This window comes from Alosa sapidissima, chromosome 5, assembly GCF_018492685.1.
Source record: "Alosa sapidissima isolate fAloSap1 chromosome 5, fAloSap1.pri, whole genome shotgun sequence".
Taxonomy (NCBI): domain Eukaryota; kingdom Metazoa; phylum Chordata; class Actinopteri; order Clupeiformes; family Clupeidae; genus Alosa; species Alosa sapidissima.
In genome coordinates, this window is record NC_055961.1 from 7964948 (window position 1) to 7984955 (window position 20008).

The following is a 20008-nucleotide window of genomic DNA, read 5'->3' on the forward strand; positions in this document are numbered from 1 at the left end:
TGTGACACATTTCTCGGTATTCCACAATCTGGAAGGCTCTGTGTTATAGTCAGTATCCTGCAGATGCATGTGTCTCCCCCTCCTCCTGATTTGGGTTTTTTGTTTCCTGTGTATCTGTTTGAGTGAGTTAAACACAAATACAGGCTGTTTTCTTCCAAAGCGTGCTGGCACTGCTACAATGTAGACACACAACACTGTCTGCACAGTCCTTCCTTTCCGCTCGCACATGCTCAGTTGAGTGTGGAAGACACAGGGAGAGAGAGAGAGAATGAGAGAAGGAGGGAGAGAGAAATAGAGAGAGAGAGCTGTCTGAAGTAGTCTCCACGGTTATTTTTAGTGGATATACTCTCTGTTTTGATGTGACTCATAGAGTCCTTGGAGACCATGGTTTCAACCTCCGCTGCCAGCCTCTGACTTTTTAACACCAAAAGAAAGGTTTCCTTCTCAAGCTCAGGAATTGGCGTCTGTGCTGTGCAGTCATATATTTTCTCTGACTATATACCTCAGTCAGTCTTGTTTACCTTGGATAGATTTTTTGTCAGTGCATATTTTGCTACGTTCTATTGGTACGTTGAAGGCCATTAAATAAGTACAACTGCCACAGCTTTACTCGTGGTTCGGATTTTCTCCTGAAATGTGTGCTTCTGTGGAGGTGATGTTCTTTTACGATACTACTGCAGTGACAGTCATATGGAGAGAGTAGGGAGAGTGTAGTCAGATTCCTCTCACTAAGACAGGATGTTTCAGAGGAAGTAAAAACAACTTTTACAAATGTGGAGCTTTAGCAGGGAAAATCTACATACTAGGTCAAACTCTATGGTTCATTGACTGGAACTGACATGAGGTGTCACAGAAAACCTGTGCATGGCTCAAGTTGCTTGATGCACCCTATAGTAGTTACAGAAGCATGCCTTCAAATGTATCAGTATGCTTGGCTTCGATTAACATTTTTGTACTTTATGTCATTATTTTATCATTTTCGTGTTTCAAGTTCAGCTCATTTAGCTTTCATCTTGTCAGCATTCATTGCCTATTCACAGAGCCCAGCGTTTATTCATTCCCACTCTTGGCATAGACATTGACTGTGTCACCTGAACGGCACACACTTTGCCACAAAATTGGCCCCGGATGTCACCGGGCGCCTCACAGCATGTTTTATTTCAAAGCCGCCACTGTCAGAAGCCAGACCATTTTACTCTAGCTCTTCATTTTATTGCCCTTGCCGAGGATGTAGCCCAGGTGTGGGGCGAGCAGAGCCGAGCCGAGTGGGTTACTGGAACTCTGTCTCTAATGAGGCAGGGAGGCTGGCTGGCACCGGGGCCCACGAGAGCTCCACTGAAAAGAACAAATGCATTGCAGCGGCTGCGGTGGCGGTGGCAGCAGCGGCTCTAGTAAAGAGTTAGGGCTGCCGCTGCCTGAGTGACACCTCCACCCCCAACGCCACCTCCACCCACCTCAGCCCCAACCGACAACCCCCCCCCCCCCCACTACGCTACCCCCAACTGGCGGAGCAAGAGCAGCAGATGATTTGATGGCTGTCCGCGGGGGAATAGTGTGCAGGGGTCAGCCTGGGCAGATCTAACAGGCCGGGCGAACTAGACTACCACGGAAACTCATTAGCTCGCGCTTTGGGAGGGTTTTTAATTGCCGGGCAGGTCATGACAAAGAGCTCCATCTCATGACTTATGGGTGGGTGTGGGTGGGAGAACAGAAATCTATTGGGCGACGTTACCCAATATGGCATCAAGTTGGTGCTGGCAGGTGGTGGGTGGTTTGGTGTCAGCCTTGTGAGACTCTCATTCTCATTCAGCCGTAAATGTTTTAATATGTGCCATCACTGTCGTATCAGCACCATAAACGGTCACAATAAGAATTTATCAGAGAACCGTACATGCATACCACAACATTAGGACTATTCTGGTTTATATAAATCTGGGCGAGCCCTCTCATTGGCATGTTATTATCCATGCTGTTGTTTGCTGTCATAAAAAATGGCCACTTACCAAGGACAATTATTCATGATATTCTGGCTGCCTACCTTGAAACAACAGTTATCCATAATTCATCTGTAAACATTACACCGCTTTCCTGTTTTTTTGCATGATAATAGAATGTATCTATATACCATATCAAAGGGCAGGCTGGAAGTGTGTGCTGTGCTTGGTGTTCCATCATAGAGACCTGTGCTTGAATTACACTGCTACAAATTACAAAGATGTTGGTGCAGAGATGGAATGCTCACATAATGTTTTTGTTTGTTTCTGTTGGCTGGCCCTGCTGACATTCTGTAGGATTGAAGTCAGTACAGAAAACCTTCTCAGTGAGCTGTAGTCTGCATTACAGAGTCTGGGCAGTTTATTTCTCTCAAAAGCCCACAGTGGCCACTTAGCTGGCTTCAGCGCCTGACATGTTCCACGGGTTTATATAAAGCTCTTTACCATTCGGGCCGTTCCAATATGTCAGTGCCCTCAGCAACGTTCAATTATTTATGCATTTTATTCAATCTTTTATTTATTTTTAATATTGTTAAAACAAAGCACACTGTGCAGCCTCTCGACTCGAATACAACCAGACTTTGGTGTTGTTTTTAAGCCAAGACAATTTTAGGCTTTTATCATTTGTTTTTGCAAATACATCTAACTTCGATTATCATGTGCTATTATGGCAAAAAAAATAAAAGCAACTCTTTCAATTTCATCAATAAATTGTTAACTTCTTCTACCTTCCAGTGTATTAAAACAAGGATGGTAGGCAAAAAACATAAATGATTAAATGTCTTTACTTAAAGAAAAATTGTGCATATATAAATGTGAACTTAGCTTGTAAAGAGAAGTACTACAGCCACTTACAGACATATTCCATCATCTACAATTCAAAGTAACAGAGCTTCACCGCCAATCAATATTTTTGCTTGATTTGTCATTTTGAGCTCTGATTTAAAATTCATATCTGGTTAACAGACAGTTTCTTCCCCTTTTCACCTTACATACATCAACCTCCACCAAAAATGGAAGACATTAATTTCCCACTGCAGACATTCATATTTCATCCTGTTGATTTTTTGATAAGCTCACAGACTTCCTACAGTACATGCACCGAATAATAGTTTGAGATCGCAGTGCTCACCAGCAATGCAATTAATACTGGAAAAGCCTGAAAAGTCAGAAAGGTTATGCATTACATCTGGCAGCACAACAGATAACAGTGTTTCTGCAAAACACATCGGTGTGTCAACTGCTGCTTCATGACTATGTGCAGGTATTGTTCCCCCTGCACCTGCCTGAGACAGATCAGGGGTCCGAAGTCAGGAGCGCTAGCTCATCCCTCTTAGCTAGCAGAGGAGATGGGTCATAGGCAGTGGAAAGACAGAGAGAAAGAGATAGATAGAGAGAGAGAGATGTTCCAGCAGTGGAGATGGGTCATAGTGAGTGGAATGACAGAGAGAAAGAGATAGATAGAGAGAGAGAGGCATTCCAGCAGTGGAGATGGGTCATAGTGAGTGGAATGACAGAGAGAGCAAGAAAATGGTAGAGAGAGAGGCGTTCCAGGTGGATACTGTCAGGTAATCAGTCCCAGTCTAACTCGCTGGGATTACTCCCGACTCCGAGGCGGATGGAGCGGAGCATCTGTGGCACCCCAGTCTCGTTTGTCCATTTCCAACAAAGGCCAGCTCATCCATCTCATTTCTTGCATCCGCAGTTGATCAATAGGTCAGCTCTTGTGTTAGACTTGGTATTTATTTCTAGATATTTGTTTCCTCTCGCTCTCTGTCTCTTTTTCACTCCCTTCCTCTGTGCTGTGTGCGCTCATACTGCCCTTCACTTGCTGAGCCAGTAATATCTCTCTATCCCTGCCTCCCTTATGTACACAGTGTGTGTGTGTGTGTGTGTGTGTGTGTGTGTGTGTGTGTGTGTGTGTCACTAGTGTGATCATTCAAATTGGAACCTCCTATGTTATTAAGTGGATGTCCCTCTCTATCTTTGCTCCAGTCTCTTCTTTCATTTCCTCATCTCTCTCTTTCTTCTGTCATTCATTTCACTGTCTGCTGAAACTTGGATGGGGTGTGGGGGGGGGGGGGGGGGTGGGAGGGGTTGAATTGGACTGGATTTTCCAAAAATGGAAATTGGATAGTTTAATATAGATAATAACATAGTTTAAAAATCTATAAAGTTTTATTTATTTTCACAATTCATTCTATTAGGCTTAAACAAGATGCCATTTAAAATGTGTAAATGTGTCAATGTAAGTTCTTAATAGCACATTCAGTAGCAATGAAAAGAAAAATAGCTTGCTTTATGCTACTGTAAGCAACCTCATTACATTGAACTTAAATATCCCAATATATCGTATAAATAAATATATCAATAATATCCTATTTAAGTGGATACTTTTGCACTACTGGTCGTAGCACTAAATCTAACCCAAAGCTAAAACCCCAAGTACAGTATATCTTGTAACAGCATTTACCAATATAAGAAATGGATGGTCATCATCACTTGATTAAGTATTCAGAACAGAGCCTAGAGACATTTAATATACAATTTGTCCAGAACTATATTGCATTTAGTCTTGCACTGCTTTGCTAGCTTTTTGCATTAATTCATCCTTAAAGGTAAGCTCAAATACAGGCACAGTGACTCAGACTAAGCCACAAACAGTTCCAGCCAATTAGCATCTGGTCTCAGGAGCACTGAGGGGAGGGGTGTGATCTTATTGGCTGCTGAGATAAAATATGAATTATGAAGTCTCCCTCTAACCCATATACGAATTTGCAAGAATCAATCAAAACTTTTCACCTTCCATCATTTGCCTCTGACATGCACTTCTGCCTGAGTCCTAGCAGTGACATCATCATTGCCATGGCTCGTTAGTCGCTAACAAGCTCCATCAGAGAAACTCATTAATGTCCTGCAGACAGCCGCAGCCTCATATGAGAGCAGTAAATCTCTGTCCCTAATGTGCCCGCTTCGGCTGTCTCCATAACCTCCTTTCCCCTCCGACGCTTGTTGTGAGTCCTCCATCTTCCTGTCACCGAGCAATCCGAGACATTTCTCTCTCTCTTCCGCGCTCTGTCTGTTTCTGACGTGCATCCCCTCATCTTTTCATTCTCTCTCCCACTCAGTTCTCTTTCCATCTCTTTTGCTCTTTCTGTCTCTTTCTCTCTCTCTCTCTCTCTCTCTCTCTCTCAAATCAATTTATTTTAAGGGAAATAGTCCATCGAAACATTGGAAACTCTCTCCCTCTCCCTCTCCCTCTCTCTCTCTCTCTCTCTCTCTCTCTCTCTCTCTCTCACTGGCTTGGTGTCTCCCTCCCTTTCTCACTGTGTGTGTTGGTGTGATATCAGGTTTTAATTACATTTCCACACCTGGCAAGGGCACATCAGATTCAATTTCATCAGCGGACTGACCCATCCCCAACCCTCATCACCCCTACCCCCACTGCCACCCCCCCCCCCCACACACACACACACACTGACCCCCCCACCCCACCCCACGCCCTCCATGTCACAAAGCCAATCTGGTGCCCAGTGCTGTCCATTTATTTCACACACACGCACAGGGGAGATACTGAGAGCTCAAGCAGCATGCCTCAACACTCCCAGTATTGCTGAAAAAGACAGAATCGGAAAAAGAAAATGGGTCTCGGAGGATGGCTATCGAGACCATCCACTCGGACACTGACGCCATGTGTTTGACTGATGGCCACAACAAATGGGCATGGGGCTGGGTCGGGGGGCCTGTCTTTCATGTCTTGAAAAAAGGTTTCCCTAATTTGCAGTGGAGAGAGTGAGAGTGAGTGGCTCCACGGCTTCGGCGGAGCCCCCCACCCCGTAATGGAATAATGGCTCCAGGATGGAGACAGGGGGCTGAGGGCTAATCGGATTCTCCACCGTGCTCCTCGCCACTCCAGACTCCTGATGGCCTCCCCAGTTGGATCGGCGCGCGTGCTTGCGTGCTTGCGTGCGTGCGTGCGGCCTGCGCGGCCCTCACCGCGGCTCCGTCGAGCAAGCAGGGTGAGCGGGGTGAGGGAGCGAGCAAGGGTGCGGGGTTCAGGCGGGAGCGTGGGGGCCAGATGTGGGGGATTAGTTACAAATCAGTTGAGATTTGCCTGCTGGCCTGGAGCAGAGCAGTACCGCCACGCATCAACATATTTTTTAAATGCTAACATGAAGGTCATTTTCATAAGCCTGTGCTAACAGCTTGGGCGCTCATTGAAGTCGCTGCCTGGCTTAAATAAGAAGGGGTGTGTGTTTTGAGGAATATACTTTTGTCAGGCTTGCCTGCAATTGGGTGTTTCACTTGAAGTAGCGCTGTGTCCATGTCCTGAATTACCTGCAACTAGCCCTTTTCCAGCCATGCCACATAGACGTCCCAAATAGACTTCTCGTTGGCTTGTCTTGCCTGTCATTGTTCATTGTGCAGAGTGACAGGCTGTTTTCCTGGGCTGTCTTTATTTGGGTAGCCTCTCCGTGCCTTTCCACAGAAGGCAATTAATCAGAGTCACTCAATCAGCACTTTTTTAACGCCTAGAAAGGTGACATGACTCACTCTCCAATTAATGGTTTCAATAAGCTGAAGCCCTTTAGCACCCAGCTATCGCTAATGACTAGATGTGTGTTGCTGCCAGGGCTTTATATGTTGGTTGCTTGCCTCACCAGAAATAAATACACCAGCAAAGTATGTAAACATCCTTTTTGTGCCTAAGTATGTACAAAGTTTGTAAATCTTTGGCACAGTGGCTCAATGTCTAATGCTGAGATGAAAGTGCTTCTGTTAATGGCTATAATGAAATCATAGATGTTCATTTGCAGATGAGCAGACTTTTAACCTGAAGGGTCTTTTAGCTTGTTTTTTTTGTTGTCTGTTCACTTCAAGCAACGGATCAACGTATGAAACTAATGTATCCATTCACGGATGAAAAAGGAGCTTAAACTAGGCTTTAGATGGTTTGTTAGTGTGCTGAGAGGTGAGGTTAGGTGAGGTGAGGTGAGGTGGTCCTGAGCCCTGCTCACTCTTAGGCATGCCCACTACTGCCTGCTGCCTGTTCCTAACCATTACCTCTGAATAGACCACCACCAGCTGCTTCAATATCTCCATGGGGGAGGCCTACTGAGGTTTACGAGTACACACACACACACACACACACACACCTACACACAGGTGCACACACACACCTACACACAGGTGCACACACACCAGCACCAGCCACACCTACTGTTACATACAAGCACACTCACACCAGTTTGCACGCACACACACACACACACACACACACACACACACACACACACACACACATACACACACACACACGCACACACACACATACACACACACACTTTGCTCTCTACCGTCTCTCTGGGGCTCTTTTGCTGGCCTGTTCCTCCACCATTTCTCCTCTCACAGACTCCTCAGGTTTTTTTCCCCTCCTCTCCCCTCTAATAAGCTTGGGGTCTGGAGGCTGAATGACTGGGGAAGCCTCCCTGCTGGTTCCCTCTTTCGCCTCCACTCCAGATGGGATGCTATGATTCAGCAGCTCCCCCCCCCCTGTGAGGGGCCTTGGACTGCTAAGTGAAATTTAATGAGCAGGGACATCTACTTTATGAAGAGAAATCTAGTCTGGAAGGCAGGCACTTTGAAGAGAGAGAGAGTTGATATCACATCATGAAAAAATGCGTTTGCTAGCCTTATCTTTTCAGACATGCGATGGTAATCCTGCAGTGGGCTGAGGAGACAAATCAGCATGTCCACATACAGAACGTGGGCTGAGAGCACAATCTCTACTCATGATATGTCTCTTTGTGTTGTTTCTCAGTGCAAACAGTATTACATGAATTTAAATGGCCCGTTCATAACAATTCTATCGTATTAAGACCAGTGGCAGGTTTGCATATGATTTGAATACAGTATTGTTTTGTGTGAGTTTGTATGTGTGTGTATGTGTGTGTGTGTTTGTGCATGTGTGTGTGTGTGTGTGTGTGTGTTTATGCTTCCCACTTTGTTTTATTAGAACAACTACTGTGGAATGTTTATGTACTCTTTTATCTGAGACAACATAATTACTTTATTGGTGCTTGAAATTGAGTTTATGAAATATGAAAATTGTAAGCTGCCTCTTTAGAATTCGGTGACAATATGCATTAGAGTACAGTTTGGTTACTTTTCCTACATACAATAAGTCCCATAGCCATGAGGGAGTGAAACAAAAAATCCTAACAGCTGATAAAGCTTTCAGCAGCGTGATGAATGGCCATATTCACTTTTCTGTGTGACGTCAGCCGAATTTGTCCAGAGCATTCTCAGACCATTGTCTGACCAATGTACGGGGGGGGGCGACCCAAAGGTTGTGTGCGCTTGACGAGTTACCATCTCTGCCACTTACAAAAACATTACAGATAATTGCATTTTGACTTCATTAAAGACATCCAGCCAGAGCCCAAATTGGATCCGTTTATCTGATGCCCAGCAGTGTTGAAATATTCCATTTGGAGGCAGGGAGGGGGCAAGTGGGTGAAATGAGTCCTTCCTGTGCTGTCTGATTGGGCAACTCCTCACAGCATGGAAGTTCGACATGGCAGGGGGCTGCAGTGGAAATGACTCCTTGCACAAGCGAAATGGAAACAAACAAATCTGGCTGGAAGAGGGAGGAGAGAGAGTAAATGTTGCCACCGCGAGGAAGGCAGGTGGGGTATCGGGGGGGGGGGGGTTTGTGGGGTGAGGTAGAGCGTGGCAAATAACGAGAATTTAAACACAGACTGACACACCTGCAGGGATTCAAACTTGGGCAAATGCGAAGGCGACGCTTGCTGACAACGCACAAACTTTCCTTTCTTCCCAGGCCCACATCAACCAACCACACACACACACACACACACACACACACACACACACACACACACACACACACACACACACACACACACACACACACACAGGGAAAGTAATAGGGGGATGAATGTGCTGCGCTCTCAAAGGCTTCTCTGTGCAGTCGAAGCAGCGGTGCTGGTTTGACAGACGCACACTCCCCGGAATGAGAATGTGTTGGTGTTATCGGCAGGACGGGGACGCTCTTTAAGGAGCCACAGCTCTCCTCCAGAGAGAGACAGAGAGAGGGAGGATGAGGTCATAAAGCCTGGAGTGACTACAGCAATGCCAAGGTGGAGAGACACCTCTGAGTTTGATATAATGACTTGGAGACCATTCTTAGATGGTGTAGTCTCACTGGCATATTAGATGTGAAAATGGAGCCAGTTATTGTATGCTCATATGCTAGATGTCCTAAACCTGCTGCAGATTAGCTCTGTACCTGTGCAAAAGTGACAGAAAGCACCCTACCTTAAAAGTAGATAAGAAAGAATTTCAAGGAGTTTTGAGAAAAGAATGTTATAGTTAACTCAACATGGCAAATCCCCCCCAAAAACTGGTGACTAACTGTGTACTCTGTAAAACTATTCTGTGACAGAAAGAGTATCTACCACAATACCTTAAAGATAAAAGATTTGAAGCTATTGAAAAGCTGTCTGTTTCAGAAAATAGCTACAGTATGCTACCACCAAGCTACTGAGAAATGTAGTTAAGCTAGTAGCTTCGCTACAAGTAGTGAAGCTACTGACCACTGCTTTTTAGAGGAGAATGTTATAGTGAAATCAATAATCCATTTATGAACATAATGTTTCCTCACTGAAAGCCTGAGATGCAAATTAAATGCTGTTAGATTAGGTTGGAAATACAGGAAAGATGCTGTCCTTGCAGTGGCTGGTGGGTGCGACTCAGCATAAAGACCCTGCTGATGCTCTGTGCTGCAGACCCCTGGTCCACTTCGAGAGGGTCATTACGAGAGGTAATGTTCTTGTTCCAGTGACTGAGCCCATGGGATGAGCTATTGCCTGTGGCACCAATTATATCACAGCAGCTTTGTCAAAATTGGCCACATGGATCAACCACCTGACTGCTTTGCCAGTATAACAAAGTACATTTTATTGGACCACTGCAAACTTTTTCCAGTACTTTCTTTTTGTCTTAGTTTGTGGAAATAATTTTACAAGTCCATGCTTGCAGGACACACAGTGATTAATTTAGGATGTGCATTATGTTTGTGTATATGTTTTAGGGTTCAGTTGGTATGGGTGTGTATGATATCCACCAGAGATTTAACAATAATTGGGTCAATGTTGTTGATAGATTTTTATTTCCTTTTCTAACAGACTTGAACAGAACCTGGTCCATTCTAGTCTGTTTATTGAGTGTGTGTGTGTGTGTGTGTTGTGTGTGTGTGTGTGTGTGTGTGTGTGTGTGTGTGTGTGTGTGTGTGTGTGTGTGTGAAGGATAGGGAGCGAAAGGGCTGACTCATGTTTCTAATGGCCACTGGAGAGAACTACATGTCAAAAGCCAAGACATGTTTTAGCACGTCGCTCTCAAGAGATGTTTATATACTCTGTGTGTGTGGGGGGGTTGGTAAGTCTGTCTGACTCTGAAGTAAGTGTGGTGTGAGTCTGTTCCCCTTGCCTGTGTGATTGTAGTGAATGCTACGGATTTGAGTTTAGAGTAAAATCAGTGTTTGTTACCTGCTCCCTACAGCAATACTGAGCCCAGTGCTAATTAACACAGTGCTACTACTTGAATGGGCTGGTTGAGTAATTCCTCTTCAAAAGTATGAGCCCTTATGAAAATAGGTAATAACATCTCTGGGAAAGTCAACAGATGAAGCATACAGTACACAAAGCACATACTGTGTATCTGCCATCATTTTAATACCACTTCTAGTCATGAGATTGAATGGCAGATCTAAAGACTGGAGCCCTCTAACCCCCACCCACTCCCACCAAATCCTCAGCTCTCTCTGTCCATCACTCTATCTCTCGTTCTCTCTCTCCCTCCATACCCTCTCCTTCTCTCCCCGACCCCCTCCTTCTCCTTGCTCCGAGCACTATTGTTCATAATTCACCACCACCACCACCCCTTGCCAGGCTGTGTCTCTGGCAGAGCAGCCGTTCGCGTGGAGCCTGGCGCTTTGAGGACTGTGGCAGGCGAGCGAGGCCTGTCTCGGGTAATGAGGGGAAAATGCCCACGCGTGAGGAGCGCTCGCTCTTTGTGCTGTCGTTCAATAGCGAGGGTTCCTGGAAGCAGCCGAGGTGTTGCCACGCAGTAGAAGGTGCCGGAGCAAGAGAAGAGAGACATTTTTTTCCTGCTCTGGATTAGTGATGATTGCTGTCTAGTGCTATAAAGAGACCTGATGCTCTGTGTATTTGCTGCATTTGTGGCACTCTGTCAATTGTGTTCCCGCTGTTCAGTGGAAATATTGAAGATTTTCTCAGTTGTTGTCAGTATAGTTTGAAAATCTTGAAAAAAAACCCTGGTGAGATGCACCAAGTGAAAAATAAAAAAATCTGTGCCTACAATTCTGTCATATCAATTAATGAGCATTATATCAATATTTACACACTGTTGCATATTGTTTGAATGGTGTGTCTGTCTTTAGTAGGTGGGGACCAATTAATTACATCATTCTGTTTTTTTGAGATCTTAATGATCTGTAATCTTACAGCAGTGCTTGTGCCATTGGTGACTGACTGAACGTGGTCAGTGTGTACAAGAACCCCTTTAAACCCGTAGACTGCATTTTGTCCTTTGGAAACTTGTGGCTGACAGAGAAGAAAAAAGGATAGGGGAGATACAGATGACGCGAGGAGGGAAGGAGAGAGGGAGAGAAGAGAGAGCGAGAGGGAGAGAGATGCTGCTGGTGCAGGAGGGGCTCAAATTCAAATCAGCTCTGTGCCTCCACGCTCACATTGCGCTCACCGTTACGCGCGAGCTTTCTGCTCGTGCCAGTCTGTGAATCGTTCTGACCTGCCCGGAGCTTACCTGTACGTTTTGTCATGTTACCGGCTGTAATAGATATCAGAGAGACTTTGTAGACACGCATTAAGAACGAACAATTCGACTGTTTACGTTGTTGTTCATTTACGCCTTTCGCTTCTTTGAATTGCGCGAGTACACTGAGGAAAGCCGCGGCGTTTTCTTCGAGCTTAGAGGAGAGATTCTGGAGGAATGTTACGATCTGCCGGATGAGTAGAAACCCCGGGTGAGCAGTATGGAGAAAAGAAAAGGTATGTTTGTTTCCTCCCCTCTCAAAATCGCTGGTGATTAGATGTCAGTAGTCAAGTCTGTCTTCTTTTTGATGCACTGCTGAAGTTTCTTCTGACAGTACTTGTTTGGGTGACCTATTTACGATTTTATGAGTTCATTGATGCCTACATCATTGGTTATTATGATCATGTTTACAACGCTTGTATTCACAGTAGGCTAGCATTTTAATCGGCAACGCACTCCAACTTTTAGGTATTCATAAACATTTTATTAAATAGCCTTCTACCGTTTTCATGAATATGTTAAAGGGGGTCTATATCACTGCCAGAAAACATAATGGTCATGCGTTGATTTTGAAAAAAAAGTTTATTGTAGACTTTGTCCATTGTTGTGATTTCAGCTGCATTCGTCGTTGCGTGATGCCGCATTATGGATTCTGTCGATTTATCCGCGGTTTTATTCCATCTATCAAATGAAATATCAGAGGACGCTCCCAAAGTGCGCGAGGTGGCTGTATGGTGATTGCAATCAAAGTCAGAGTGAGTGGTGTGCATGGTGATGTGTGGCTTCCTTTTTTTCTCTGGTTCTGCTGGTCTCTTCCTTTGTATTCCATCTGCTCAAGAGCATTATGCTGTTGAAGATTTTTTTTCACCACAGGGTTGTGTTAATCCTGTATGAGAATAACGGCAGGTGTTTGAGAAATCCTTGTGACCATGTCCCCTCTGTCTCTAAATTTAAGACATAAGCCTGTCTGCGTACCTCTACTTGTTCACCTGCTTCTCTGTTTAGACAATCCACAATTACAATATTTAGTCCTGATGTTACTAAACATGTAACACCAAAGAAATCGACCTATATTTTTTTAGAAAAAGAAGTATAGCCAGTCGCTGGCAAAACTATAAGGTGGAAGGTTTTTTTAAAATCCCTTAGCCTACATCACAAATTTGAGGGAAGGCGTGTGTCCATCCTGCAATTAGTATAATTGCCATATATTCTCTTTATGAGTTAATAATTCCCAAACTGAGTATTGTACAACCAACAATTTACACTGGCCAATGCAAGTATGAGCAAACAAATTAAAAATGGCCTTCATCCACAGTGCTCTAGCTCTGCTTCTCACAACCTCATGGTTGTGCTCATTTACATTCTGTTTACACTCTTTTATCCCCATCTCTCAACATGTCTCTGTGCTATATTTAGCATTTCATTTAAGGATTACATTTGTGTGTCTATGGCTCTATGCATGTGTGTGTGTGTGTGTGTGTGTGTGTGTGTGTGTGTGTGTAAAACAAAGATCCCTCTCCAGGCAGCTCAGTGTTTATTGGTATGAGTGTTGCATCAGTGTGCTCATGTATGCTGTGCAGCGCTGTGCTGTATGAGGCAGCAGCAGGCTCCGGCTGGCTTCAGGTCCCTGTAGGGGGAGCCGCCACAGCAGCCTCCCTCCTCCCCCGGGGCGCCGATGATGCAAAGCCGCGCTGCACTTGCCTCAGTGCCATGGGTATGAGCCAATCACTCCTGCCCTGCAGCCGAGGCCACGGCCTGCGCCCGCTGTGCCCGCTGTGCTCGCTGTGCCCCTTTGTCCCCGGCGTGCCTGTGGACGCCTGTTCTGTTCTGTACCTGCAGGGCCAGGGCATTTATTACAATAATGACCAGAGATGGGTGGCACCACCATCACCCCGACCCCCCACCCACGCAACCCCCACCTCCCACCCCCAGGCAGGAGCGTCGGCCCTCCAGACGCCAGTTGACATGGCTGCCAGTGGTGTCGAGTGGGACTGGCATCTGCCTTGCAGCTGCATAACTCAGCGCTGCTTACGTTTATTACACCGGACAGCATGGGTTTATTTTTAATAATTTATTAGTAGGACACCAAATTACTGCTGTGGGTGTGTGTGTGTGTGTGAGAGAGAGAGAGAGAGAGATTGTGAGTGAGTGTGTGTGTGAATGTGTATGTGTGTATAAGAGAGAGAGAGTGTGAGTGAGTGTGTGTGAGTGTGTTTGTGTGTGTGTGTGTGTATGTATGTGTCTGTGTCTGTGTGTGTGTGTCTGTGTGAGTGTGTATGTGTGTGTGATAACCTGCATATGTGTTTGTTTGTATGGCCAGACTGTGGTGTATACCAGGGGAGAGGATAATAAAAGTGTGATTCATCAGTCTCTTATTCCGTGTTGTGAATTTAGAGCAAGCGCTCCGTTTCAGTGCTAAATTCATTAGAATAGTGTGTAATCATGTGATAAGTGTACCATCAGAAGCCAGTGACTCAGAAGTCATTACCGCTGGGACCTGCTTCAAAAAAGGCATCAATATGGTGTGTCTGTGACCAAATCTATCTCCCACTTCAAAGGCAACAGTTACATTTTTTTCTAATCTTCCTTTTGGTTGATGAGAGCTTCTTGTTGCTAGCATCTGGGAAACACTTTTGCAGAGTGAAAAGGGATCCACTCCGTTTCAATAGGACAATAGGAGAGGAGATATGGAGTAAGGAAAGGGAAGACTTTCTTGTCAGAGTTAAGTTCAAACAGGAAAAGATATGAAATTAAAACTGGTCATGGGGCTCTTGGTGTGTGTGTGTGTGTGTGTGTGTGTGTGTGTGTGTGTGTGTGTGTGTGTGTGTGTGGTGGGGGGTGTTAGTGATGTGCTCACACTCTGAGGAGGAATCTGATTTCCCAGCTTCTTTGAACCTTACAGAAGCAGATAAATCTCCAAGACTTCCCACATCGGGGTGGGGGGGACAGCATACAGATGGTTGGATGGAGGCAAGGAAGACAGGGAGGGGGTGGGGGGGGGGCAGCCTTTCAGTGTGGAGGCTGGAGAGAGAAAAAGTAGGGCACTTTTGTTTCATTTGCGACAGGATAAAAATAGCATTTCTCTCTCTCTCTTTCTCTCTCTCCACATGCTGACTTCAAATGCAGCGGCGTGGCTGGTAATGTGATTAGTAATTTATATCGTACATTTATTAAAAGCCAACATGTGATGGCGGGAGGGGAGTCCTGAAGTGCGGTCCCCCATGTTGGTTATGGCAGTGGTGACCCACAGTGCCGGCGAATCACAACCAGTCTACAGCTCCCGTTAACAAGCTAGCAGAGCTCAGACGATGAGGGCTGATCTCACTGGGGGAGTGTGAGCGGATGCTGAGTTGTTGGTAAACACGGTTATGTTTACACTCAATGGCACACAAGCCCCCATCATGTTACACTTAGTCACTACAAAGTCGTTCTCGACAGTTGCGGTGGTTGAGTCATACTGTGAAAAGTGTTAGTGGTGCATGTGTGTCTGTTAAAAAACTTTTGTGGCCGCACTGAAAAAAGAAAACGGATGGACCACACATCAGCTCAACGTATTCTGCCTCTGAGGGATTTTAAAGAGGAAGAGGTCAAATCTCTCTGACACCGGTGTCATATTGCATTAGTGCAAGCTGTCATATCGAATAGCACCAGGATCACGTCAGGGTTTGAAACCAGACAACTGCATAACTGAATATAACGGCACCCTGTGACTTCCCAAGCAACATTTATCCCTGTAGAAAATGATTTGTGTCGCTATTACGATGACTCTGACTGGTATTATAGCTGGTATTTGAAAGCAGAATTAAGAACTGGAGATGATACAGCACTTTAATACCCAAGTTCAAAAGTATATATTTGTCAAAGGCAAAATGGACTGCCATACTGCATTTACTGACTTTTAATTATTTTGGTCTAATTATAAAGTCAGTGTGCAGTGTGTGGTGGTCAGTTTGGACTTTAAATGTCCCTTCTACCAACCAGCAGCTCATTATTAGCAGTGACCATTCTGTTTAGAGTATATTTGTCAGTCCTGTGTTGTGCCTAACAATACTGGTGGCATAATGAATAGCCTACAGAAGAGAGCCTCATGTTCAAGGTAACCTAGGTTAAGGCCAGAGGTAATATTGAATCATGATTCACAGTAAAAATGCCAATATGTTAACCGACTAATGCAGCAATTCATCGGCAATAGAGTCTATTGAAGATTCCCTTGGGATCCATTCTGTCAACACAAAGCATTCCGCCAGCACCGAGGTTAGAGGCCATTTTATTGTTGCCAACTGAGAGATGGCTGAGGACTTTGAAAAGCAAATGAGAGAATTTTAAGAATTCGCTTCTCACAAACGTGAGGGGCAGAAAAAAACATGAGGAGTCGAGCACACTGTAGCACTGAGCTCCTGAGAGACAGTTTTTCATGCCAGACGTTCAGAACACAGCAGCCCCAGACAGCAGCGTCTCTGTGCATTTTTCATCCTGGCCCTGTCTCGTTACAACACAGCATCACTGTATATGTTTCAGCAAATCCAAATGCCGTCTCCCAAAAACCTAATGGAAAAGATTACAGCAATATAACAAGATATGCAACCACAACAATGAATAGTGGGTTTTAATATCATTGCATGAAAGTAAGTTCAAGGCTGACATGATGCGATTATACCCAGCAGCTCTGCGATTTGTCAGGCAGAGACTGGTTTACCTTGCTTTCAGCAAGACAGGCTGGAATTACACAGCAGCCGAGAGGGCGAGGGCCTCGGCACGTCTCGACAGCTGCCGCCACTGCCACTGCCTCTGCGCGTTCTTTTGGCAGATAAAACTCTTGCCGGATGTCACGAGCTGGCCTGCTGCGCGTGGACAGGCCTTGGAGCAGACAGCAGGGGAGAGGGGAGGAGAGGGGAGCGGAGGGGGGGTGGGCTGACCAGCAGGCCACTTCTCCGAGGGGAGAAGAGTAGAGGATGAGAGACCCTGACTGCAAATGCACGGATGGGTTGGAGTGGGGTGGCTGAAGTGTAGTTGGATGGTAGAACATTAGAAAGCATTGGGGCTGAAATGGAGCTAAGTGTCTGAGCTGGGGCTCTGTCAGCATCCTCACTCCAAAAATATATTAGAAGAATGGGATGCAGCTCATTCTTATGCTCAGCCTAGTGCTAGCTATTTGCTTGCATTTGATTACATTCAAATGTATTTACCTATATAGTGCCAACAACAATTGAAATTGTTATCGAAGGCACTTTACAATAGCCCCGCACTTAAGCTCGGGAGCTACTTATTGTTAGCATCGGCCATAGGATCTGAAGGTGCAATGTGAAAAGCGGAGCATGTGTTTCTGGGCCCGTCTGCTCATCTCTGCTGGTTGCTCGTGCGGGTTTGCTTCGATCGCTCCGAGGGCAGCTGGGGCTGAGTGATGAATCACTCTACTCACTGCCCAATTTGTCACTCTCTAATGCGGGCAGTCCTTCAGGTCCTGACAGTCCTACCTTACTCTATCTTGGTTTTCAACCCAAATGGGCTGTGAGATAGTGAAGAGGCGAACCTGATGTGTGTGGCATCTCTCTTTATCTTCCATACTTGTCTGAGCCACATGTGCAATGAAGGGCAAGCTACCTCTTCAGGTAAGAAGAGAGTTCAGCGTTTGATGTGTCACTCATTGGGTGTAAGAAGCAAGACTGAAGTACTGACCCTTAACAATGGATCTGAGAGCTGTTCATTCTCCAAGGGCTATAAGAGCCCATCAGACATCTATACTGTACATCTTGGTTCATTTGCCATTCGGCTCATGTGCCACATTGTATTAATTGAATGTGCCATTCTAGCCACATCCAGGCTTAAGAGTAGGCTACATATTTTCTCTAGTGTCCGCGACAGTGTAAAAACATGGAAGTGGGCATTGTTATTATAACCAGTAACTACGTAACCAATTATTTAGAGAGAGAAACATACAGTATTTTTGTTCTCCACTATTAAGGTACATACAGTATTTTTGTTCTCCACTATTAAGGTACATACAGTATTTTTGTTCTCCACTATTAAGGTACATACAGTATTTTTGTTCTCCACTATTAAGGTACATACAGTATTTTTGTTCTCCACTATTAAGGTACATACAGTATTTTTGTTCTCCACTATTAAGGTACATACAGTATTTTTGTTCTCCACTATTAAGGTACATACAGTATTTTTCTCCACTGTTTCTCATAATTACAGCACAATTGTATTCCTTCAGTAAAAGCAAACCCTTTTTTTAGTGGCAGCAGATGAAAGCACACAGTCATTTGAGACATTCTGAGCAGTTCTGTCTGTGCTTCAGAAAATTCTTATGTTCAGAGAAACCTCAGTAGTCTGTCTGCTCCTCTCACAGTCTATATGGTAGCTGTGGCCACAGTTGTTAGGCTTGTTGTGCAGTTCGATTAGAGGGTGGGGGGTTGGTTGTTTTGCCATAGGGATAAGCATGTGAGACCTGAACGAGGAATTTCACATCTCACACACTGTATTAGTAAATCATACAGCAAACTTTACAACAAATACTTTACTACTTAGGATAGAAGTTAAACACAATCCTGTAATGAAGAACATTAAAAAAAAAAAACAGAATAAAGAACCAGTGGTCAAAGGAGTTGTCTCTAGTGTTTGTTGTCAAAACCACTTGCTATATGCATGTACATACGCATTATGTGCTATATATGCATGTTTTGTTTTGTTACAATATGTTGACATTTTTGAGGGCACATAAATTTGTTCAAATCAGGCCCTCTGAATCACATTAGCAAAGTGGGCACATTCAGAAGCACTACAAGAACTACAAGCAAAACCCTAGTTCTCCATGCTAGTTTTCACAGCCTTCTTGTCTGGGGCTCAGACTGTCGTGGCTCCTCCATCTGACTACCCAGTTGTTGTAGTGTAGTGTAGTATGGTGTACTTGTAGTGACCACCCTGGTGCCCCCCCCTCGAGCCCCCCCCACCCACCCCACCCCCACCCCTGCCCTGCTCCATGTGTAACCCTGTGGCCCCTCTCCTCTCCTCTGTGTGTGCTCCTTAGGCCGCCCCCTTCCTCCCACACCATCCTCCAACCTGCTCCCCCCTGCACCTCCTCCGCCCTCCTCGTCCGGCGCCCCCGCTAACCCCGCCGCGGCGGCCATCAGGGAGTGCCAGGTGCCCCTGCTGGATGGCAGCTCGTCCCATGCCATGCTGGACCCCCCCGCCGATGACGAGTTCTCCCCTAACTCCTACCTGCTGCAGGCCTGCGCGCCCTCCTCCTCTCAGCCCCCCGCAGCGGGTAAGGGCACTCCTCTCCTCCCTGTCTCCTCCTGTACTTCTCTCTATCTCTATATATCTCTTTATCGTGCTCTCTCACTCTCTCCATGTCTGAGAGACTCGCATTGTCTTCTTTATCTCTCTCAGCGTCTTTGACTGGCTTCATATATTTCTCTCTCTCTCTCGATCTCTCTCTCTCTATCGCTTTCTCATTCTCTCTCTTTCTCTCTCTCTCATTCTGTGTCTCTGTCTCTCTTTCTGTTTCTACCTTTCTCTTTCTCTGTGTGTCTGTCTCTTCAAATCACCCCAATTCACTATGAATAAGATTAAAAAATGGCTAAATTGCTGGTGACATACAGTAATTTTTAATGCAATAAAATTACTCTGAATGTACTCTTCCACTCAGGACATCAGTTCTCTGTTAAAAGCTCCCATGGTTATATTCACTGGATTAAACGTGTGTTTTAAAATGCCTTACCTTAAATATGTGGCTGAGCATTCAGCAATGGCCACCTCAGTCTCTCAATTATCATACCAAGACTCAAAAAGCAAAATAGTAAAAATAAAAATAGTTTGAAACTTTGAAACACCTTCTGAGATACACAACACAATGTTTCAGGGGTTAACATGTTTAATCATAGCTGTTATAGCATAGCATTCCTTCCTTTCTTCCTTGTTTCCTTTCTTTTTTCTTTTTTCTTTTTTTCATTCTTTCCCTAGCTCTTCCTGGGAATGCTTTTGTGTGAGTGTGTCTATTTTAAACTCGAAATGGAAGCTTAAGGATGGATGAAACGGAGTGTAAAAGAAATATAATTGGGGTCATGCCAAACTCCCAAAGCATCATGGAGGGAGCTCATATCCCTCATATGTGAACCCCACTGTCATAATTG

At 45.1% G+C, this 20008-nt stretch overlaps 1 protein-coding gene across 4 annotated transcripts in view; it reads left to right on the top strand.

Moving 5' to 3' along the window:
* The window catches only part of si:ch211-12m10.1 (teneurin-2), a 183967-nt gene that overhangs the window by 104458 nt on the left and 59501 nt on the right, over positions 1-20008 (top strand). For 2 of the 4 annotated variants that reach the window (XM_042093974.1, XM_042093975.1), the window contains one exon: positions 18904-19140. In XM_042093974.1, the coding sequence (XP_041949908.1) occupies positions 18904-19140 (237 nt within the window). Of the gene's footprint in view, positions 1-11784; positions 12107-18903; positions 19141-20008 lie in introns of those variants that run through there. The other 2 variants (XM_042093976.1, XM_042093977.1) reach the window with 2 other exon arrangements.